Below are 24,478 nucleotides of genomic sequence, written 5' to 3' on the forward strand. Positions count from 1 at the left end.
ATTAATCACTACAATTTGATAACAATCTAATGACGTTAATCATCAACAATTATAATATAAATTAAGTGAAAGTTATACTATCAAGTAAACAAAAAATTTATCTGAACAATTGATCAATCAAATCAATTACAAATTGAAACAAAATTAACCAAAAATCATTTTGAAACTTTTATAAATTGTTTTCACGTTCATTGCAATTGAAATAATTTACAATTTGTTTAAATTCAATTGTAAAAAAAATAATTTATTTTGTTTAACTCTAATAATCAAATCAGTTATTTACAGTTTAGTTAAATTCAGTTAATCAAATTGTTACTAAAAAAGTGATGATAATGTTGATCCAAAGTGATGATTATTATATTAATAGTTATTGAATAAGTTTCTGTTTTGTATGTATTGTTGATTGTGATGATAATTAACTCGATGATGATTTAATTGTAAACCACTTGGACTGGAAGTCGATAGCAAATAATCATTTTCCCTGGATGTTTCATCCAATTAGTTTTCTGTAGTCTTGTTAATCGTTTAGATGTAATTGTTTCCCTGACTATGAATCGAACCTCCAATGCGATCTATCAACAATTAACGAAATGATTAAGTGATTATCGAACTAATTAAGATTAATTTAATCATTAAAACTTACCTTTGGAACTGCAGCAGGAACAACAAATGATAAATTCATTCGGTAAGGTTGATCTTTTTTAATTCCTTCTGATGGACAGGAAGTAGAATTGATAAATTTACAAGCATCTTCCGGTTTCTCGTAAGACAATTCCAATGGTTTACCACCGGGACCACCTTTAGGATCTAAAATGGCGTAAATTGCTTGTTCAATTTTACCGAAACCTTCCTTAGCCACTAATTAATTAATTAATTAAAGAGAAACAATTAGAAATGAGAGATTCAAATTTAATTAAAGACTTTGATGATCAATCAAATTAACTAATTTTCTTGATTAAAAGTTTTGTTTTCATATTTTTACTTCCTCATTGATAATTTTTGTTATTATTATTATTGTTAATGGACAATCAATTGATTGTCCATTACTGGTGATTAAATTGATTAATTGATTTACTTACCGAAAATGAAATCAACTTTCATTTCCTTTCCTGGTGTCGCTTGCCAATAAGTTTCATTTGAATTGTTGTAAGAAACGATACTAATTAACTGAGAGAATTGATCAACTTTTTCACCTATTGTGAAACAATTAGAAAACAATTAACAATCAATAAATTGGTTCGAATTAAATTAGTTGAATAGAATTAAACTTCGATCACTGTTACACTTACATGGTTTTCTCGGAGGTTCAAATCCATAAACTGTTGCAATTAGTGAAATAAAGGTAACAATTAACAAGAAATTCATGATTTAAATTAATTCTTTGCTAGGAAATTATTGAAACAAACAAATTAGAATAGTTTAATTACAATTTCACTCGACAATCAACAAGATATTTACTTGATTTACTTGATGTTTACTCGAAGGCAACAATTGATTTAATGAAAAGAGCTCAAAGTTTATGGTTAATATTTATATTACCAGAGGTACACGTGAGTATTAATTGTAATTACAATTTAAAGGTGGAGAGTAAATTTTTCTTTCATCAAATAAATTGTCCGTTAATTAAGTGTGAATCTTGATAATGATGAGTTTCTGTGAGTTGTTTAACTTGTTACTCTCAAGGACAGAGCGTAATTTGCTTTTTTATCAACACACAATTAACTAAATGGTCAATCCTCAGTTGCTAACCAGTCAACTAATTATAAACCATGTTAAATGATTAACAATTAATTAAAATAAACTTTAAAGTAAACAAATAAACTGATTAATCGTCGCTTATTATTAGATTTTCCGATGATGATGTTTTGTTTACTCGGTTAGTACCTAAGGTGTTTATCCTTGTTTTCAGTTGTTTTTTTTACGCAATTTGTTTGTTATTAAATTGTTGATAATCTGGAAATTGCTTTAAATACAATTAATCCTCCAAATTTCTCCTCCTTTCCTATTGATTAAAACGTTCATTCAACTACAAATATAGTAGCATAAATGTATTGTGGTCTTTTCGGTTGATGGTATAAAAATACATTCCCCTTGTTTATCATCATTTGGATTAAATTGTAACTCCTTTTGGTAAAAATAGATTGAATTTTGTTAATTCTAATTTGATTTGATTATTAGAACAACGAACATCAGCTTTCTTTGTCTTTCTCTCCATTGGGACTTTTTATTATTCTCTTTGGTTTTTGTTTTCTCATCTATTCCTTTTATGGATCACATGTAAATGGTAAAATCATCCAAGAGAAATTGATTACTTTCACTGGGTGAGAGTAGATTAATAATAATAACCATAGAATCGTTGAAACTAATCAATTGATTATCAGTGTCAATCAATGTTATTTTTATCCAATTTCCATGATGATGACAAACAAAAAGGTTAACTTTTCCTCCTTTTCCAAAGCTTATCCATTAACCATCATTCCTTTTATAGTCCAGTGGATTTTCATTAGAGCTTTTCTGTGGTTTTATGTTTCCATTTCTTTTATCTCCATTAGTTTATGATGGTGATTAAAGTTGTAGATAAAATCTCATGGAAAATTGTTCATATCAGTTGGTATATTAGCTGAATTTAAAAAAGAAAATAGAAAACAACAAAGAAAAACCAATCAATTAATCCAATCAAAAAACAAGAGTTTCAATTAACATGTAAGGTCATTTTCTTATTTACATAAATACCTTTAGACTTTTGGTTAGACCAGCAACTCAAGATTCCAATCGTTTCTAAATCAATCATAGATGGAATCAACATTCACAATTTAACTAATTAGAAAAAAAATTTCCCACAAATTAAACTTTAAATTAATTATCAATTGGAAATTAAAGTCAATTGAAGTTCAATTGTTGAACTTTTTTCTCATTCTCCTTGATGATAAATCGGAAAAATTTAAAGAGAATTCGGTTAGTAGAAAAGGTCAACAAGAGATGTCGCCAGTTGGCAAAAATTTTCGAAAATTTTTTTCTTCAAACTTTTTGATTACAATTTATTTTCTTAATTTATTTATTTTATGTACAATTAGTTCAATTTGTTGATACATAAGACAAATTGTTGTGTATTTTATAATTACAATTAGAAAATTGATCAGATCAATTTACTTTACAATAATAACAAGTTATATGTATGAACACAAGCAAATGAGATGAAGTAGTTAATTTTTTTTTTCTTGATTACCATTTGATTGATTTAAAAATTAATTACAATTGAATAATATTTTAATTGGTAGGATGGATAATATAATTAGATAATTATTATTCTGTTATCATAACAGAGAATGAAAATATTAGGCCAAGGAATATTATTCCGAAATTTAAATGGAAAGATTCAGCGATTAAAACGGTTGATTCCTCGAATTAGATTTACTGGATTAATTTGGAACAGTTTAATTTTTTAATTCACTTTCATATTCTTTAGCAGATTCATGGATAACTGGAAATGTTGGAGATAAACTTGAATCTTCCAATGATAAAGCTCTCAAATATGCTGATGAATTATTGTTAACCACATTATTATTATGAAGGGACGATAAACCTGATTTTGAGCATCGACGGTGAGATTGAAGTGTTGAATAATCATAATTAGCGAAACCATTTCGTCTTAATAGACTATCTTTTTCTGATCCAATTAGATTAACTTTACCAAGATAATCGGGATCATTATTGTTAATAACAACATGTTGTTGTTGTTGTTGATTATGTTGACCAATACTCCAATTAGAATAATCTTCATTTGGATGGATATTGATTGTTGCTGAAATTAAATGATGATTACGATTCCATAAACCATTAACTCGATTGGTAATGATTCCTTCTGATAACCGTCTAGGCCTGAATCTATCAATTGTTGCTGTTGTTGTTGGATGATTATTGTTATTACTTCTTGTTAATAATTCAATTGAATTATCGTCATGCACTGTTACTCGACTGCTGTTAATTACTGGAATTAAATTGTTATTGAGCTGTTTAACCATGAGAGAAGCACTTGAATCGGAATAACGTCGATTTAAGGATCGATTTGAATATATATTTGATTGATCGTAAACATCTTGGCCCCAATTGATTGCTTGTTGTTGTTGTTGTTGTGGGTGGTGGAGATGATGATTTAACTGTTCTTGTGAGAGAAGTGATGTTAATTGTTGATCGGTTGATTCTTGTTGTTGTTGGATTATTGAATTATAGTCAACTTGATTTTCTATTGTTGAGTTATTGGTTCGGTTCGGGAGTAGCATACTATTTTCATCCTCAGACATCATTAGATAAGATTCAAGGCACTTTTCAAAACCACTTCCATCAGGTGATTTATTACTAATATTTGGACTTAGATTGTTATCGTTAATTGTTGTTGAATGTTGATCGGGTGGGAAAACTTTAACCAAAGTATCCGATGTTAAAAGTGATCCATTAGATTGAGTTATCACTATTGTATCTTTGGCACCAATTGTTGACGTTGTTGATGACGATTTAGAGGTGAGTTGATTAAATGGCCTCTTTCTGTCTTGTTCATTATCAATCGATTTGTTTATAATATGATTGGTTAGTGTTGGTTTACAATTATGGTAAGATGGATCCAGGGTGGAATTTGATTCAATCTTTTCACCAGCAAGATTTTCAGTGTTGGAGGTTTTAAAGATGCTACTGAATAGTGAAGTTTTATTTCGTAGAAATATGAAACAAACTGAAAGGATAACTAAAAGGAAGACCAATATTGTGGCTAAAATTATTCCAATTTGTTCATCTTTATCGGATGATCTCAATTCTTCTTCACCAGAGTGTTCAGGTTGGATAACGCCAATTACTATTGAATTTGATGCATTTCCTGCTTTATTTGATGCGTAACAAATATACCTATTGAAAGAAAGAGAAAATTGAATTGAATTGAATTGTAAGAACATAAAATGTTAATCATCATCATCATCATCATGATAGTCAATGGTCATGGTTTATGATAAAACTTACGTTCCAGAATCTTTCTCCATGGTCTCAGTAATCGTCAATTTAGATGTTTGTCCATTGTCCATCAGAGTATCTCTAATGGTAACATACTGTTTTCCAAATGACATATAGGTACTATTTTTAATTATCTGCCTAGAAATTTGATTCGATTCAAAATACCAAGAGACATTGGACATCGGTGTTGAATGAATACGACAGGTTATGGTTCCATTTGATCCTGTTTATTGTAAGAGACAATTGAAGAGAGAAAATAAATATTAGTTGAAGAGCCAATTAGTTATTAGATCGTTACAATGTAAACAATGAGATTATGGTAGATGAAAGGCCTAAGATGATCAATCTTACCTTTAATAAATTTGGCACTAGTTAATGAGGTAATTTTTGGACTACAGGCAAATTCATCTGGACCCAAATTTTGCCAAGATGAACCTTTCAATCGGATCGGTTTGTCACATATTGGAGGCACAGTAATTGAAATTGATCGGTCAATCAAACCCGATCTAAGGTCAATAATCCGGCAATCACAGAACCAATGATTCTCATGGAGATTAATTTGTTTCAGTGAAACCAAAGAATCCAAAATGGAACCAGGTAAGTCTCTAAATTAATTTAGAAAAGAAAATAACAAACCAAATGAATGAAAGAAGAAGAAAACAAAAAATGAAAACAAAATTATCAACAAAACTCTCAACATTCAAATCTAAATAATCACATTGAGAATTTGAAGAAGAAACAAAAAAAAAGATGTTCATCAACAAAAGAACAAATTAATCTCACAACTAAGAACAATACAAAATGTTCCAAAAAAATAGAAAACAATTAACAACAGAATAAGAATAGAAAACAAAAGAAAACAATTAATTAAATCACAATCGAAATCGGTTAACAAATGAAAAGAATTTTAAATTTCTACTTATCAACCAATGAGAATCGATTAGAGTTTCAATTAGACATTAGATGGAGTTAGATGAACATCTAATTGTAAGATTAATGTTCATTTCTAATTGTGTGTTTAACTTTTTACAAATTAATTTAAATTGTTCTTTTAATTGTTGTAAATTGTTTCGTAATTGTGTACCTGAGAGGAGCAACAATTAATACAATTTTCCATTTACAATGTTTTCCATCAACGGTGAGATATAAACGTTAACAGAAATTATAGAATTTCTGTTCATTGTCTCCATTTTTTTTTCTTTTTTTTCTATTTTTCTATTTTTCTATTTTTCTCTTCTTCTTCTCTTTGTTTTCATCTCTTTACCTCCATTTTGTTTTTACCTTATCAACATCTTCATTATCTTTATCATCATATTTGAATTTTCTTTCTTTATCCTTTTTGTGAGACTGATGATGTTGTAAATGTATTAACTAAATTTGACACAATAATTTTCATTGACATTAATCATATTTTTCTCTGTGCTCTCTTTTTCTAATGTGTGTTGAAGGAAAAAATTGCTTCGTCACCGACAATTTAAATTTATTAAATCAGTCAGAATTATCAGCGGAAAAAAACTATTACCATTATTATAGTTATTGTGACTGTGTTACCATGATGGAGAAAAGGTGAGTAAAAAGTGATATGAAAAGTGAGAGAGAGAAAATATTACAAGATATGATGTTGTTTTCTTCATCATTTTGTCAGCAACTAACATAAGAAAATGGAAAGGTAAAGATTGGAATATACATAAAGTGTTCATATTCAACGTTCAATGGAATAAGCTTAAGGTTGGAGAATTGAATTCTCGAATGAATTGTTAAATTGAATTTAAATTGAGAGAAAAATGCTTTCCATTTGCTTTCGAAAGGAGAAAAAAAAATATGTTCATATATATTTATGTTCTATTATATAGTAATAATGATAATCGAAATGATATAATATGTAAATTTAAGATGAACAACAACAAACTAACGTTTTTTATCCTTTTCTTTTTTTCTACAGCAAAAAAAAATGATGATCACTAATGATGAACAAACAATCAATGAATTCCGGGTAACAACAATTGAGACGAGAAGAGAAAATTTTTACAATCATTCAAGTGATTAACATAATCATCATCATGTTACTCTTATCCAATTTTACACCATGTTATCAATTTTTGGACAATCAAGTTAAAGGATATGAAAAGGATTAACATCTCATGGATTTACATCATAATTTAACCAGGAAAAAGTTTCAAGTTAATCATTGAGAGAGATAGAGTTGCAAAGGATTAAGGATCTATTAGATTTAAACAGCAATTTTAATCTTCTTTTCGTTGAGGAAAAAAAAAGTTAAATGTTAATCAATATCTCTTTTATTGATTAACTTTTTTTTTCTGCATCAAATCATTTACAGAAGCAGTTTATTGTTCAAATGATTGATGTTTTAATGTGCTAGTTGATTTGAATATTAGATATGTTAGTTACACTTTGATTCCCATTGATGATTCAATTGTTGCATGAATATATTGATTCACTATTAAGATTGTTGCTATTGTAATTTATAAATTCATCTTCCTGTGCAACTCTATCAAATGGTTAAATTATATTATTATTATTATCGTTACAGGAATCATAGATTCCCGGTCAACATGAGACTCAGAATTTTTAATGGAAATGAGATACAAAATTACCAAGAATTCAAGTAACACAGTTTTCCAAAAATTGGTGTTGAAAAAGTAAAATTCATGAAGATTTAGAACAAGAAAAGTGTATGGAAATGGTTCTAAATCCTTAGTTAGATAGTTTAAATTCAGGAATTTTGATTCTCATGATAGAACCGGAAATCTATGAACAATTCAGAAGATGGAGAGCGAAAAAAGAATCACAAATACTTTATTTTTTTTCTTCTCTCTTTCCTTTCTCTCATCATTATCATCATCATTCTCATTCACATATCATCTTCCAAGAGAAATGTAATCTCTGCTAACGAAACCTTAAACTGTCAATCTTATCATGGAAAATTGTATTTCCAAAGAATAGGGAAAAGTAGAAATCTTTGACATGAAGATGATGACGATGAAGAAGAGAATGAAGAATTGGAATATAATAATATATATAGTTTGTAATAGAATCTAAATGACAAGTGATTTTTTCTTCTCAAGGTAAAGATGATGAAGATGATATCGACCATAGAGAGAAACAGCTATCAAATACTTTTGATTGGGAAAAAAAGTTCTGAGCTCAGATAAAGATAACATGTTGATAGTTGATAACCTAAGATAAAGTTCATTTTAATATCTATTGAATTTGATTCGTTGTGATGATAATATTGTGAGAAACGAGATGAATTGATTAAATTGATCATCCAAATGTCATCAATATTATTGATTATTTGTAATAATAATTATCCAAGAATATGTGATTTCCTGATTAACATGATTGTGAAAATTATCTTACATGATGATTGAAACTTTCAGCTTTAAATAAGAGATAATCTTACAACATAAACATTGAATTGAACTAATTTCCGATTGAGAAACAAATTTCCGGTGGTAAACTTTTTCTAACTTGATCATCATCATCATCATCATAAACAATTCTCTTTTTAATCATGATGATCATCATCATTTCAATGAATTGATTGTTTACTTATTCAAGTTGATTTTGAAAAATCCTAAACACACCATGAAAGAGATTGGATTTTCTTTGCCTGTTTGATTGTTGGAGTTAACAAATGATATAATTAATAACTTACTTTAATTTGTTTCCATTGAGAAGTAGGTAATTAAGTTTCTCAAGGCCTTCAAATGAATTTGCTTGGATGGAGGTGATGGCACAATTAGATAAATCAAGGAGTTGTAATGAATTTAAATGGACAAACGCTGAGGAATCAATTTTTTTGATCGCATTCAAATTAAGATAAAGACGTCGCAATGATCGGGTCTCTCGTAAGGCTCCAACGGGAATATGATCCAGATAATTGTTACTTAAATCCAGTTCAACCAGATTAGTTAATGATATAAATGAATCATCAGGTATCTTTTTTAAACTGCAACTGTAAAGATACAATTGAAAGTGAAACCGAAATCAGTTAATGATCAATAACAATTTGAAATTGAAATATTAATATTTTCTTTAACAAATAGAGCAAAAAAAAAGTTCTTAATCTGAACGGATTAGATTATCATCATTATTATTATTATCGTTTTCCATGATCAGATTATTATTTTCCAATGGAAATTGAAATTAAGTTTGAATTGCAATCAAAGGGAATATGATATTTTAGATCAAATTAAAAAACTGTTTATTTTATCACCAAGAGGGAAAAAAGATAAAAAAAAAGTTCAATAAAATCCCCATGAGATTTTCTCATTGATTCCTCTGGGAATATAATGAACATTTACCATGGATGATAAAACCGAGATATTTATCATCATCATCATCGTCATCATTTAATACAAAGAGTAAACAATATATTTATTTATTTTTTTTACTATTGACCATCAATTGTTGTCTATTCCTTGACCATTATAATCGTTATCATTATTGACATTGATCATTGTTATTGTTATGATTACCATGAATGAATCTGATTCCTGAACTTTTATCATCATCATCATCATCATCATAACAATGAATCATTTCATGTGTATATCTTTTTTTTTTATAAATATAATGTGGTTGTGATAATGATTCCAGGATGAAATTATCATCTTCATGATGAAGATGATGATAAAACAAAAAGCTGATGAACAGTAAAGCTGAAAAAAAAATCATATATATAAATAGTTGTATTCATCATGATAATGTTATCATGATGAATAATATTTACATGATATTATCTGTGGATTATGAGGTCAATTGAATTAACTATGTATTCTTGCATAAATAGATAAATTCATCTGAGTTAATGGTGATTTAAATCATGAGAGACTTGAAGGAATCAGAGGAAAATGATAATAGTCAAGAATGATAATGATGATAAATTAAATACTCACTTTCAGACTGATTAAGTTGTGGGAGCTTAAAAGTGAGAGTGAGTTATTGTCAAAGGAATCGTTATCATCATCATCTTCATCTTTCCATCAATTGACCTTAGTCATTGATGATGATTCTTATCATGATGATGATCATTATTCAGTTCACCTGAAAATTTCAATTCTATTTAGTTAACTTTCTGTTTACATTTTGTTTCCATCTTCAATCATTTATCATTTCAGAGATGAGAACAATTTAACAAAAAGAAACAACAATTAAGTTAATGATAACTTTTTCCAATTCTCTATCAAAATAATAACAATAATCAACTTCATCTTCCTTGTGTCAACCTTAATCATCATGATAATATAATCATTTTTTTTCTTCTTCTTCTCTCCCTTGTCATTATCATCTTCATGATTAATATAATCATTATTGATAGAATCAATTGTTGGAAGCTTTTTTTAATCAAATCTTAAACTCATTATTATTATTACATTGTAGCTATTGTATTTTCAACTGAATCAAGGAAAAAAATTGATTGAATTATAACAAACTGTTATTTTGGAAAAACTTTTTCTCCACCATCATGATAAACTCATTTACTTATGAATCTTTCATGGTGATTAAACTTTTTTATTTATATTAAATATGAAGATAACAATCAAGTGTCAATCAATTGTTTTCTTGATTGTGTCTTTTATATCTTAATCAGAGTGAGAGAGAAAGAGAGAGAGAGAGAGAGAGCGATGGTTATTAATTTGATTGGCAATTTATAATTAAATTTATAATTTCTCATCATTAGGATAAATTAACTTTCGTTTGTTGTTGTCTTTTTTATGGTAATGTCATTGGGAGATATTGTTACTCTTGATTGAGTGTTGATGTTTGTTGTTGATGATGATGATGATGATAATGATGGTGGTGGTGATGATCGAGGTGATGGAGGTGGAGGATAAGTGGGAGTGGGATAGATGGTTGAATTTGCTTCTGGGTTAAGTTGACAATATTTAATTGTGCTTAATGGTTTGAGACAAAAGAGTCAGAAGGGAAATGCTGATGAAAATGTTTTCTCTTCTTTTTCTCCTTATATTATAACCAATACCCTCCTTCTTGGTGTATTTTCAATTCATTATCATTCTCGGGTGTGAGATTGATTTGAAAAGAAGGAGGAAAAAGCTAAGAAAGAAGGTAAAAGAAAGAGGAAAGAAAGAAAGAAAATTTTCTTCAGAATTCAGTGCCTTCTCTTTTCATCATCATCATCATCTTCTTCTTCTTCTTCTTTCTTAGTATTCATAGCACTTCATTGACCTTGACACGCTCAAAGAATCATGAAAAAGGAGCAAAAGAAAATGCTAAGGAAAATGTTGAAAGAGTAAGAATGAAGATGATAAGATGATAATGATGATGATAAAATTTGTGAACATCAGATGAAAATCATCTAAAAGTAAATGTTGTAACCAATTCAATTCAATTGACTATTCATTCTGATTTCAAGGATTCCCTCATCATCTAACATAACAAAATAGACTCTGATAATGATGAGAGCTTTTTTTATCCTCATCATCACTATCATCAAGAGGCAACATTATTCAAAGGACAATGTCACCTCTTTTTTTCATCATCTTGGTGATAAAATGAACTTGAACATGCAAAAGAAACTGAATAAAGAATAATGTAAATATCGAAGAGATAAATTCATCTCTTCATCTTTTAATCTTGCATATTGAAAAAAAAGGTAGAGTAAAATTGAACCAGAATTTACCTGGATAAAAGGGAGGAGTAACTCTGAATACCCTCTCTGATTATGATACAGTGAAAGTTAATATTAAATAAATGATACATTGAAAAATTAACCAAATATGATGATAATAAATCTTATCATCATATTTCAATAATACTATTAGTTAAACATTGTTTAATTTATATACTCTTGTTAATCACAATTTATCATCCCCTTGATCATTAACATGATTATTTTTCAATAAACTATTGTAGTTTTTATATTTATTATTTTCGAGTATCGAAAAACTTTCTCAGAACTTTTTCCTCCTCGATTTTTAGGTTAACTCCTTTACTTTTCATGATTGGATTTTTTTCCCTTCTCTTCATGCTAATATATTATATTAAATTGAGGATAAATGTTTCAGATAATAAGTTGATATATACACAGTTAGTGAATGAAGATAATGTCGATGATAAAGTACATGAGAAGATGAGAGAGAAATTTATCTTCAAATTTCATCAGGAAATCAAGAGGGTGGAAGATTAGAAAGAGAGAGAGAGAGAAAAAAGTTCCAAGATGAGGTTTAAGAAAAGTTCAGATGGAAACCAGAGTTTTCTGATTTACAGATTATCTGGAAATGTTTTCTCCTAAATCATGGTAATAATAATATCCAAGGAAACTGTCAAATTATTATCATGAACATGAATATCCAAGTAAAAGGATAAAAAAAACAGAGAAAACAAATGAGCGCGAAAATTAGGTTTCTTGATCAATCATCGAATAACCTTAGAACTAAGATATTAAATATCATCATTATACTTGGATTATTCTCGAATATTTAATAATAAAAACATTTCGAGAAATTTGTTTTCCCACTGATCATGAATAATAGACGAATTGAATCTATCAACAACTACAGATTATGAGCCAATCATTTAGATGGAAATGATGATGTTGAAAAGCAATTTCATCTAAATCGACGACAGCTAAGAACCTGAGAAACATTTTCGACGAAAAAAAACAAACTAGAACTCGAACTAGAACTCGAAACTAAAGTTACATTTGATATGTTCCCAGCTTTTTGTTTACCTGAAGAGTTCCAACCTCATCACCATATCCTTCCTGATGAATACCAAGTTCACCCCCATTGAAATCTGAGTAATCATATTCCCTGAATTTATATTAACTTTTAATAATATAATTTGATGGCGGAAATGATCTTAAAAAATACCCTCGATTATCATCTCATTTATCATGAAATTCAACCTTCATCATCTCATTTTCATGATAATACATAAGTAATAAGATGAAAGGAAGAAAAAAAGTTAAACAAAAAAAATAGACAAATAAATTTAAACTGAAAACATTTTTCACTCTGTTCACTAATCACAATTAAGTAAATCACAAAGGAATCACTTGGTTTAGTAATTTGTTTTCTTACCAAATGAATAATCATTGTTTCATCATCAGGATCATTATTTTATCATGAAAATTGATTAAAAATTAAACTTCAACTTATGTGAACAAATCATAAAACGTAATTGATTAGCAGGGTAACCAGAAAAAAAAATCAAGAAACGAAACAATTTCACTTATTATTAGATTACAACTGAATACATATTGATACATTTCTAACGGTAAATTTATTTACCTTTGAAAATATCGAACAATTTTTTTCTTTCCTTCCTTTTTCATGATAATATTCAGAAGAAGAAGATGATGATGATGATGTTAACGAATTATCAACATCAATTGTCTCAGAATTTTGTCTCCACCTTTTATCTTCATCTTCATCTTCACTTTCTTTTCCTTCTTTCTTTTTGATTGAACACTTTTACCTTCTCCATGAAACATCATCATCATGAGAGATGAACATGATTCTGATTCTTTTGGAACTTGTTCCTTAACACTATTTTCTCGTTTAGAAGGTTTTATTATTTAGTTAGCATCCAATCAATTGTGAAAACTACTAAAGGATAAGAAAAAAAAAGAAGAAGACGAAGATGAAGATAAAGATAGATGATGAAGATGAAGATGAAGATGAAGATGAAGGTAGAGGAGAAGTGGTTAAGATGAGCAAAAGATGATGAAGAGTAACTACTGAATTTGATTCGTCTTAATTCAATATACACAATAGACTGACACACTTACACTAAATTCATAGACAGTTACATACAAAATCAATGGCTCTTTCCCTTTTCATGATAGTTAACCGTTATTTCAGTTAAATATATAAGTTGATCATCTTTTTATCATCATCATCACCACCACAACAACTACCTTCACCACCTCATCCAAAACTACTCCCAATTAACTTTGTTAATATACTAATAGTGTTGAAGGTATTCAAATACTCATACAAATACTTTTCTCTTTTACCTTTAAATATTCAAATGAGATTGATTTTCTCTCTATCATCACCATCGTCATCTTTTCCTTCAACTTCCTCTTCCTGATTATCATCATCATCTTATCTCACTTAACTTCAACTATCATGTACATGATACTCATGAACAAAAGTAAAGTTTTCATCTAATCAACAAGAAAAATCAATCTCTGGATCTCAGTGTCTTTGCCATTGGCATTTAGATGATTATTATTATTGTGATTAACCCAATTCTCTGTAAAAAAAAGGTTTGATTGTGATGTGAATGACTTGATTGTTGTAATTGGTTGTAAGTCCTTTAGAATGATAAACAAACATCAACTTTATGTATACCAATTGATTAACTTGATTATCCATATACTCATATGAATACTTACCCTTCATCATCAACTGTTGTTGACCTGCTATCGACATTTAATCAATTTTAATCAATCTAAATCATTAATCTTACACAATCAACTGCATCGACAAATCTTTGAATAAAACTTTTCTTTACAAGATTAATCATCAACAATCAATTTACAAGAATAAGGATTAACATTATAATCTAAACATTGGCTCATTACAACAACAAGTAGATCAACAATCAATCAATTTTAAGCATATCAATATACTTTCAATACAATTAACACTTAACCTTAAACAAATTTTATCAAAATTAACACTGATGATCACCTTAATTGCCAGCAATTAAGGTATTTCCTTAATCACCGTGTAATCTGTGTACACCTTAATAATTAAATCAGTAATTAAAACTAAAATTAACTGAATTAAAGTTAGATTTCCCTGCCTCTCTATTACAGTTAATGGTTTTGATTGTGAGTAAATTTTTTTTATAATTAGATTTCAAATTTTGTGAAAAAACCAACAATCTAATGTCAATTTGATTAACACTTAATTTGATTAAATTCAAATCATGATCAACACCATCGAATTGTTAATCAAATAATCAAAAGAAAACAATTATCAGATTGATGAAAAAAAAAATCTCAACCGACTCAATCAAATTAAAGATGAACAATTAACAGGGCAATCAAATTGAATTGATACAAATCGAGCAAATTGTTACAACAAATCAATACTAATTCAGATTATTATTAAACTTTTTTTCCCCACTTGATTGTAACAGTTGACGAAACTATTAAAAATAGATTGTTGATTAGAAAGTAAATTAAATAGTCATTAGTTGATTGTTGATTGGCAATATTGAAACAGTTTAAGGGTTAATTTAAATTTTCATTCAATCAAATAAAATGTCAATGATATTAACTAAATATCAACACAATTTAATAACATTCATCTTGAATGTCAATGTCTAAATATATTAAATGTACTTGAGTTAAATGGTAAAAGGTGATAACAATTAAGGATATTTCAACAACAATCAAACGATTATGATAAATTGTATACATAAAATACAATCCATGCAAAAGTAAATCAATAATACCAATTATCGTTAGTAATTAATTAATTTCCCTTTTTACTTAATCAATTAATTTAAAGATTTTTTTCCTCCTCAAGCTAATATTTATTTACGATATAAATCAATATCAATTTACTAATCAATTTACTAATCTGATTAACTGATTGTAGGAGTTACTTTTATATCAAAATGGTGATTAAGTGTTGACATGATGATAATGATGACGATTTAACATAAATATGATTTAATATTATTGAGTAGGAAGACAAAGATTATATATAAGAGAAAGAGATAGTTAAGTTAACCATCATGATTAGTTGATTGCTGAGAATTGATAATTATCATCAAATAAACCACATAAGATGATAAGTTATCATTATATTAATTGGAATGTCAATGTTTCTATTATCATGAAATCCATTATCATCCTGATCATATTTTCATTGTTTGTTTACATTAATTCTGGAGTAACAATAATTTAGATGATGATGATTGACAATATTACATAGGAAGTGATTGTTGTTGTTACTATTTTTCAGATTCTGAATTAGAGTCATGATCATGATGTTAATTAACCTGAACATGAATGAATATTATGTTACTCATGAAATGGAAAACCTTATTTTCTTTGTTAAATAACAAATCCCATAGATTTTGATTGTTATTAACTCTCTCCCTGATTGCCCACCAATCACCTAATCCTTTCATGTTTTTCTTTATCCGAGATGAACCGAGATTCAGTGAATGATGATGATGATGATTGATATGATTTCTGATATAAATTTGAATTGAAAATGAAAAAAGTAAATTTCTCTTCAAGTATCATCATAATCAAATGAGTATCCAGATTATTTTCTTGTTGTTGTTACTACTTTTTCCTCAATCCTATTGTCATCAATCTAGCAAGGAAAAGAAAAGTTCAAGACTGAATTCATGAATTCACTTGTTCATTCCCCATGAGGTTTAATTTGATTTCTACATCTTTTCAAATTTCAAGGGAAAAATAAGCAATCATAAAAAAAGTATATTACAGAGACATGAGTTGCTTTTTACTGGAAATGTTTCCAATGATTTTTTGATCAGCATTGAAATATCAAATTCATGATATGTTATAAGTGATGTTTTATAAACATTATCTCATCAATAATAAGATTATAATGTAATTAAAGTGAAAGAAATGATTATTGAAATATACTTGAAGAATTGTGCTAAAAATATAACTCTGATTCTGAGTGGTTGTCATGAAATTTCATGACAAACCATCAAAGTGTCCAGAGTGATATTTATGAGCTTAATCATTATCATAACTCAAACTTTTCTCTTTCACTATTATTATGTCCATCTAATCATCATCATCATCATGGTAATAACTCATAATCAGATGACCATCAGATAGATAATCATGATAACCATCTGACCTGAATACTTTTCATTACTCCTTTTAATCATCATGATCATTAAGTATTCAATATCAATTCTGTATATCAATGAAAATATTAAATTCTCAGGAAAAAAAGATATTCTCCTTGTCAGAATTGTCCATATACTCATAAGATTATTATTAGTATCTAATTTGATTGTGAAATTTTGTTCCTCAAGTTTCATCTTTGGTCAATATCCAAACAAGTGACCAAAAGCAATTTCATTTCGTCAGTTCAATGGCTTGTAAAGTACATTGATAAATTTTATGAATTGCACCATGAAGGTAATTCATTTAATTCAGTTGTTGATATCATCATGATAACCACCGACAACAGCATGGAAACAATAAAGTATTAAATATCAATATATTGAAGGGAAACTCATAATCATAAAAATCCAAGTAATAGTTGGACTTGAATCTTTTTGATTTAATGTCAATAATATCAACAGTCAGAAATAAAAATTAATCATTAATCTTTAATATTGTTTTATATTCATGTTTTATCATCATAAAATTCATGATGATTACAAAAAAAGCAAAATTCAAACGTATTAATAGTTTTCTAAACTGTAAATCATAATGAATTTGGTTATGTGGTTAATCATTATCATGAAATGATTAAGCCTTTTTAATGTTGTAGTTTTCATTTATCTTTAATCAATTGATGATTAAATTGTTTCCATTGATAAATTAACAAAAGATTTTTGGATTTGGTTGTCTTTGTCCATTCTGATTAGAGAGTTGATTATATTCAGATTTGATGATGACTTCTATGATTAGTTAATTATGATCATTTCTATTATGTATAAAGGTTCATCTTATTATTTAATCACCTTACATATTAATGATCTCATTGTATCTGGTAAAGAGAGAGAGAGAGAGAGAGAGAGAGTATTCAGAATAACAAGCTTTGGTTTTCCTGGAACTTCAGAAGAATGGAAATTCAGGAAGATGGAGATAATCATGAGTAGGAAGCACATTATTCACTTTTACAAGATAGGTAAACAATAGAGAGATAATAATACTTAGAATTCCTGTCAAGAGAAATGTTGGTTAGAAGTTAAAGAAATGCTATCAATTGCTAAGAGTCTAAATGTTATTCTTGTTATGATAATACTAAATTCATTTCCAAATATCCATACATGTTTATCTATTATTATTTAGAGCTATTCAATTCATCTTCTCCCCCTCACAATTCAAATCACGAACACTAATTAATATTATTAGATAATCGTGGTCACATTTACCATAATTAATTGAATTTATTTTCGTTGTTTGTCTTTAATCAACTTTTTGATTTTTTTTTCTTGATAACTTATCAAGGTAAATACTATTTACTGATCACCAGATCAAATTATTGCTCATGATGATGATTAGGATAAACAAGAGGTACATTGATTGTAATCAATTCATATTAATCTGGATTAAGTATTCAACTCATATTTACAATTAACAATTTGAGATGAGGATTAAAAGAGATAATCAATTATTATCAAGAGTTTTTTTACTTCATAATAAGTTAATTAAACTTGCAAAAAAATGATCAATCAAAAATTAGCATCATAAACAATCATTATCAATAGAATGAGATATTAATATTAATCATACCCTTGAATACCTTGGGTGAATTTTTGATTGCATCTCTAAATCATGATTTCTTTTGATTTAATTTTCTAATCGTTGATTGCAATAAACTGGTGCTTAGTTAATTATGTCCACTCATAATCTAATATCACTTTTAATTATCTTTTATGATGGAAGATTAAATAATCAATACCGAAGCAAAAACTTTTCTTTTTCCCGATCGATTTGACTCTTAGAACTTTTCTTTTCGAGAAAAAGTTTAGTAAAAGTAAATTTTTATTTAGAAAATTTCAAACTTCATCTTAACTCATCAACATGATGATTTAAATGTAAGATTAATAGGAAAACTAATTAATGGTCAAGCTGAACCAGAAAGAAACAGAAATGAACCAGAATTTTTTTTCTTCTCCTTCAATAATTAATAAGTAACATTTTTAGAAATCAATAAAAGTAAAAGTTTCACCATGAAAACTGAACCTTAAGAATTGGTGATCATGATTATTGTCCATTATTGTATTACATTGAAATTTTGATCATTGGAAACAATAATAATAACACCTTAAGGTATTGTTATGGAGAAAAAATCTAATCATGATCATGATAATGGTTCCAATTGACAATTTACTCTGTCCAATCAAGTTTAACTACCTCAAGAGTATAAATGTTGTATTAATTGTGTCCGAGTTAATTGTTCCTCTAATAAAACTGATAACTTTATTCCTTCAGTTAGTTAATGTAAATAGTAAATTATATCATCTCAATTCACCAACATTCAGAATTGGAATCAACAACAATTTTCAATGTTCTTTTTTCCCAAATTTTTCATAATCATAGAGATTTTTTTGCCTTCATAAGTTTAACTTCTGAGCTTCTGAGTTTTTAGATTAAGTTATGAATAAACTAGATAACTGAACCTCTTTTTTCATGATCATTTTCAAACTAAAAGTTGATGTTGATGAGGATGAAGATGATGATGCTTTACATAATCATCACTTAATCCCTTTAGTATATAACAAAAATCAATCATAATGAGTTTAGTTAATCCAACCTAAAGCCTTTGAGTAGACACACATACACATATATACAAGATCTAACCTGATTCATACCATGATGATCATGATAATATGAGTAGAGCCTCAGAATGTCAGAATGCTGGAAATCCGATAAAAAAACCAATTCGAAATAGAAAAGTTTTAAGCCTCATGATTATGATTATGATCATTTGAATAGAAGCTGAATTTTTCTCAGCAATTTTAAATATCTATTTGAACCATCATCTCTAATCATCATCATAATGAACTAAATCACTTAACTAATATACTCAGATAATATGATTAGAAACTGTTGAAAACAATCAACAAAGTGTCAAAGATTAACTTGTTCAAAATCATTTTGAAACAATTGATTAATCATCTGAATAAAGTTGCTTCATTTTCATGATAATCATCATGAATTTTTTGTATATCACTTTCATTACAGTTTATAAATTGTTCAGTATTCAGGTTGAGTCATTGAATTGTAACGAAATCAAGATGACAGTTAAATTAAGTTTCTGAAAACTTTCTGATTTCTCCTTAGTAACCATTAGTTATCATGATTTCCTCTGAATCGTTCATGAGGTTGATGAATTAACGATGAAAAAAATTTTCCAATTTGATTTTCTCTTTCTAATTAGAAATGATAATTTATCTGACGATTAATATTAATCGGAATGCTAATAATTAAGAGATAATTATTACGATTATTAAGTAATAAGAATTATTATTAATTGATTCTGAGTGAGAAATAAGTTCGTAATCATGTTAATTAAAATGGGCAAAAGTTTTGCTCTAATCGAATGAAAATTTTTCCCTCTAATGTTACAGATGATTTAATTGTAGTTAATTGTTTCCACTAATCACATACTTAATTTTATGGAGAGAGAAAGTTAATTGTTACTGGTCAAGCTGTAGTAAAGCGCTAATTATGATTAACAGGTAAATTAAGTTTTTCAAACATTCATATATTCATAATTTGATTGGTTAATCATTCACAATGAAGGATAATAACTCAATTTAACTTTACTATTATTATTAGATAATGATAGCAACAATTTATGAGAAAATTAATTAATATGAATTGTGTTAGTTAGTGTAATTGTTTTGTTTGATTGTTGAACAATCTGAAAATCTCTTAACCTCTTGGTGAGCAATTTTAATTCAGTAGTTGATATCAACTATTAAATATACACTGTGATAACTGAATTAACTAACTAACTTTGGTTAACTAGTGAACAGTAGGAGGAGAAAATAAATTAATTGATTCCAATTGATTATATTAACAACAGTTAGTTAATTGTCTAACGTTAGGGTGTAATTTTTTGTTCACTCTCATTGAAAAAGTAAATTGAATCAATTGTTATAATCAACAATCACTGAAACTAAATTACTGAGGGAGAGTGATGGTCGTCATGGTGAGTGGATGATTGTGGTGAATAATGAACCATTGGAGGTAAATTTGAAGGTTTTAGTTAATTAGAAATGAGTCTGATTGTTGATGTTAATTGTCAATCAACTTTTAAGAGGCGAAAATCATGTAAGTGTTTTGAGTTTAACTCGAGAGATGAGGCAAAGCCACTTACAAAAAACCTGTAACCGAGATCGGTACAGCCTATTAACATCAAACGAGGTGCACAGAGTCGATCGACTTTGGCGCCAACGCGAGAATAGATACTGAGATGTGACAACTTAATAGAGATTTATTGAACAGAGTGGAAAGCACGTACAAGGATAAACTGAGGTGAGAATTAGGAACTAAGGTAAAGGAGGAAGTCGGAAACGACTAAGAGTAATTTGAAGAGAGTAACAACAATAGGTGAATAATTAATTGAGGTGTATGACTGACTGTGTATATGTATCTGTAACAGTGATTTGGTTTAAGGTGAGAGAGGATTTTTATACTAAGGTGATTAATTGTAATTGGTTAACATATAAGGGAGAGAGTCCAATAAGGAAAAGGTGATGACCGAAGGGGGAAAGAAAAGTGTGAGAGAGGCATTTCCCTTACAGAGCCCCCCCACAAAGCGTCACTTAGGGCTTTAAATGGGTCTAGGGACGCTCGTAGGCCTTGAACAAACTTTGATTGTACTTGTAGGGAATTGGTCTCTTTTCATTTGGTTCACCATCGAGAAAATCTGAAGAATAATATTTCTGAAGGCTCATTTTATCTTGTTTTTCTTGATAAGTCATCATGGGATGAATCTTGAATGAATCTGGCCAATCTTTTATTTGCTTGAGAATGTCTTTGATTAGTCCTCCCATATTCCAATTCTTTGGCCAATGATACCCATGGTATCCTTGAGAGATAAAAGTCGGTCGACTTTTTCTCACCTCTCTGAAGACTTTTTCAATTTGATTAAAATCGACAAGATATAACCACATTGTATAAATTGAATCAATAATTGGTGAATGATAATTATCTTGGAAAATTTTTCCAAATAAAACGAATACACTGTATTTGAGTCCAAGTGTAGCGCTTTTCTTTGTACGACAATTATAATATTGTGACAAATCAATAATTCGAGGCAGCAAACGATAATGATCCAAAGGGCTTAGATATAAATCACTAAAATCAGCTATGTGACCTGATAATAAAATTCGATCATATTTTCTTAAAATTTCCAAAACTTCCATTCGAACTTTATAAAATGTTGGTGCCCATTGAGTTTCATTCCAAGATAATCCATGAAATTCAGCATTAAAACGGTGAGAGGCAGAAATTGGATTCTTGACAAATGAATTGTAAATTAAATTGTTATATTGATCAACAATTGAGATCCAAACTGGAACATTTCTCATTGAACCATCTTTCATGGTGATTGTTTGCTTTTCAATGTCAATTGCACAAACATTGAGATTCATTTTCTTTAATTGTTGCACATTTTGAGTAATTAACTCAATATAATTTGAAGGTGGTATCATGTTTAATTTCGAGGGTTCAGATTTTTTCCTTAATTTTTCTAGATAAACCTTTTTACGTTTATCTTTCAATTTTTTGTTGACGAGCGAAGCTTTTCTTCGACGATATTTAACACGATCCTTTGTTGAACTTTCTCTCATAAGTTTAATTTCATCATCAGTATAACGAATCGGTTTAATTGAATTTGGTTTATATTTAACCGGATCACTAAACACAAAGTCCGAAACGACTTTGACGTTTGCATCAGCTGATGATGTTGACTGTTGTGATGATGAGGTTGATTGTTGTGATGATGATGTTGATTGTTGAGATGATGAGATGATAAGAGGAGAAGGTAATTGTAATACTGGTTGTGGTTCTTTGGACGTGGATGGTTGAGGTTCAGTGTCTTTTGATGATGAACAAGGGGGAAGAACTTCAATTGTTGTTGTTGTTAATGATGAATCAATTTTTGATTCGGTGTTTGTTACATTTTGATTGGTTTCGTTCCAATCTAGACCTTTATCATTTTCTGGTCTGTTGAATATAAATTTTGGGGGAAGAATAACTGTTGAAAAATCTCCTCGTTTTCGAGCAGCAGCATTTTGTCGACGTCTACGTCTTGCGGCAGTTTTACCAATTTGAGAAGTTGATTCATTAAAATCGCTTAAATCGATATTCAATTCTCTTTCGATATCTTCATTGATTAATTTTTCAATATCTGGTTCGTTTTCTGGTTCATTTTCTGGTTGAATAGGATTGCGTAAATTAGCAATTCGATTAGATAAAAGTTCCCATGAACTTGGTTTAATTTCTGGTATTTTAATTGTTGATGATGATGATTCAGTTCCTTCTGAATCTTGAGATGAGATAATTTTATTTACAATTTGTTGCTTTTTCCTTTTTTGTAAATACTCCGATGGAGTTAATTTCTTTTTAACTTGTGTTGACTCTGAATCTGATGATCTTTTTGATGAATTTGAAGAAGAGGAATCAGATTGATGAGGTGAAATTGTTTCATCTTCGCCAGTTGAAGTAAAATTGTTATTCGCTTTTTCTTTCCAAATAGCTTCCAATTCGCTACAGTTATAAACTGTTGATCCAAGAGCTTCACAGAATAATAATGACTCTTGATCTAATTCGACTGGATTACTTTCTGTTCTTAAAAATGTTTCAGCGATACCACGAACATCGAAACGATAATTATTTCCTTTGCTACAGATATTTAGATGAGTATCCATCATAGTGTAATCTCCATTTAGATCACAGTTGAATCGAATACAATTCACTTTTATTTTAAGTAAATCGTTTCTTTTTTCATTAGAAAGAGGTTTCAATTTGGATACACCATTATTACCACATGAATTGATCAGGCAGAAGAATTGAAGATTTGATAATTTGAAACCTTTTACATTTATATCTGTTGTTAGCTGAATATTTGAATGAGCTTGAAATAATACATGAAGGAAACTTGAACAGGTACGACAATAACAATGTTGACAATCGCTACAAACCATTGGGCGATGTGCTAATTGATCACACAATAAACAATTGTAAATAAAACGTTCAAAACTTTCGTCCATTGTTGTGAAACCAGGTTTTACAATTATCTTGTTGAAAGCCTTTGAGAATTGACGATCAGAAATATCAGGATAATTGTCTTTAACTTTCAACTTGATGAAACTTTCATATGATAAATGATTGATTGATTTGAATAAATCGCTGTTCACCTCTTTGTTACCTTCTCCAGCTTCCATAGCTGAAGACATCAGGTTTTCCATGTTGTCCATTTTCACCTTTTATCACCTTGAAGAACTTCAACCTTGGCAATATGTTTGTGGACAATTAAAGGTAAAAGGAAAAGAGTAGGTAACAATACAAAGAGTAAAGGATAATCTTCCTTAATTTGAAGTCGGTCGACTTCAATATAAGATCAGATGGGAAAGGAAGAGCCAATTGTTTAAAAGTCGATCGACTTTTATAACAAATGGTTAACACAATTTTGAGATGGGAAAAGAAAATGAAGAACCAGAATTTTAATTGTAAGAGATAATCAATTGGAGATAAATTTGAAATTGACACTGAATGAATGAAAGAGAA

At 28.5% G+C, this 24,478-nt stretch overlaps 2 protein-coding genes and 1 long non-coding RNA gene across 3 annotated transcripts; 1 reads left to right on the forward strand and 2 right to left on the reverse strand.

The window, feature by feature from the left end:
• Positions 1–225: 225 nt before the first annotated feature.
• LOC128390385 (uncharacterized) lies at positions 226–2,890 on the reverse strand. Its single transcript, XM_053350097.1, has 5 exons — positions 2,734–2,890; positions 1,290–2,620; positions 1,080–1,193; positions 644–858; positions 226–572 (listed from the first exon to the last, which is right to left on the reverse strand). The coding sequence occupies exons 2-5, from the start codon at positions 1,363–1,365 to the stop codon at positions 432–434; spliced, it is 546 nt and encodes a 181-aa protein (XP_053206072.1). The 5' UTR covers positions 1,366–2,620; positions 2,734–2,890; the 3' UTR covers positions 226–431.
• A 394-nt stretch (positions 2,891–3,284) lies between these two features.
• LOC128390376 (uncharacterized) lies at positions 3,285–24,147 on the reverse strand. The gene is made up of 6 exons (XM_053350087.1): positions 22,747–24,147; positions 21,931–22,659; positions 8,678–8,988; positions 5,350–5,603; positions 5,008–5,221; positions 3,285–4,896 (listed from the first exon to the last, which is right to left on the reverse strand). Exons 1-6 carry the CDS (start codon positions 24,145–24,147, stop codon positions 3,435–3,437), a joined length of 4,371 nt encoding a protein of 1,456 aa, XP_053206062.1. The 3' UTR covers positions 3,285–3,434.
• LOC128390370 (uncharacterized) lies at positions 5,773–7,463 on the forward strand. Its single transcript, XR_008325607.1, has 3 exons — positions 5,773–6,136; positions 6,447–6,564; positions 6,941–7,463. It is a non-coding gene; the product is annotated as an uncharacterized LOC128390370 (long non-coding RNA).
• Positions 24,148–24,478: the final 331 nt, after the last annotated feature.

Source organism: Panonychus citri, unplaced genomic scaffold (genome assembly GCF_014898815.1).
Source record: "Panonychus citri isolate SS breed McGregor unplaced genomic scaffold, ASM1489881v1 Contig00119, whole genome shotgun sequence".
NCBI lineage: Eukaryota > Metazoa > Arthropoda > Arachnida > Trombidiformes > Tetranychidae > Panonychus > Panonychus citri.

Coding starts and splice junctions, on each gene's coding strand:
- LOC128390385 (XM_053350097.1), bottom strand. CDS start 1,365: ATGAATTTCTTGTTAATTGTTACCTTTATTTCACTAATTGCAACAGTT. Junction 1,194..1,289: donor TGAACCTCCGAGAAAACCAT/GTAAGTGTAACA, acceptor GTTTCACAATAG/GTGAAAAAGTTGATCAATTC. Junction 859..1,079: donor GAAAGTTGATTTCATTTTCG/GTAAGTAAATCA, acceptor TTAATTAATTAG/TGGCTAAGGAAGGTTTCGGT.
- LOC128390376 (XM_053350087.1), bottom strand. CDS start 24,147: ATGTCTTCAGCTATGGAAGCTGGAGAAGGTAACAAAGAGGTGAACAGC. Junction 22,660..22,746: donor CGTCCAAAGAACCACAACCA/GTATTACAATTA, acceptor TCATCACAACAG/TCAACATCATCAGCTGATGC. Junction 5,222..5,349: donor TAGTGCCAAATTTATTAAAG/GTAAGATTGATC, acceptor TACAATAAACAG/GATCAAATGGAACCATAACC.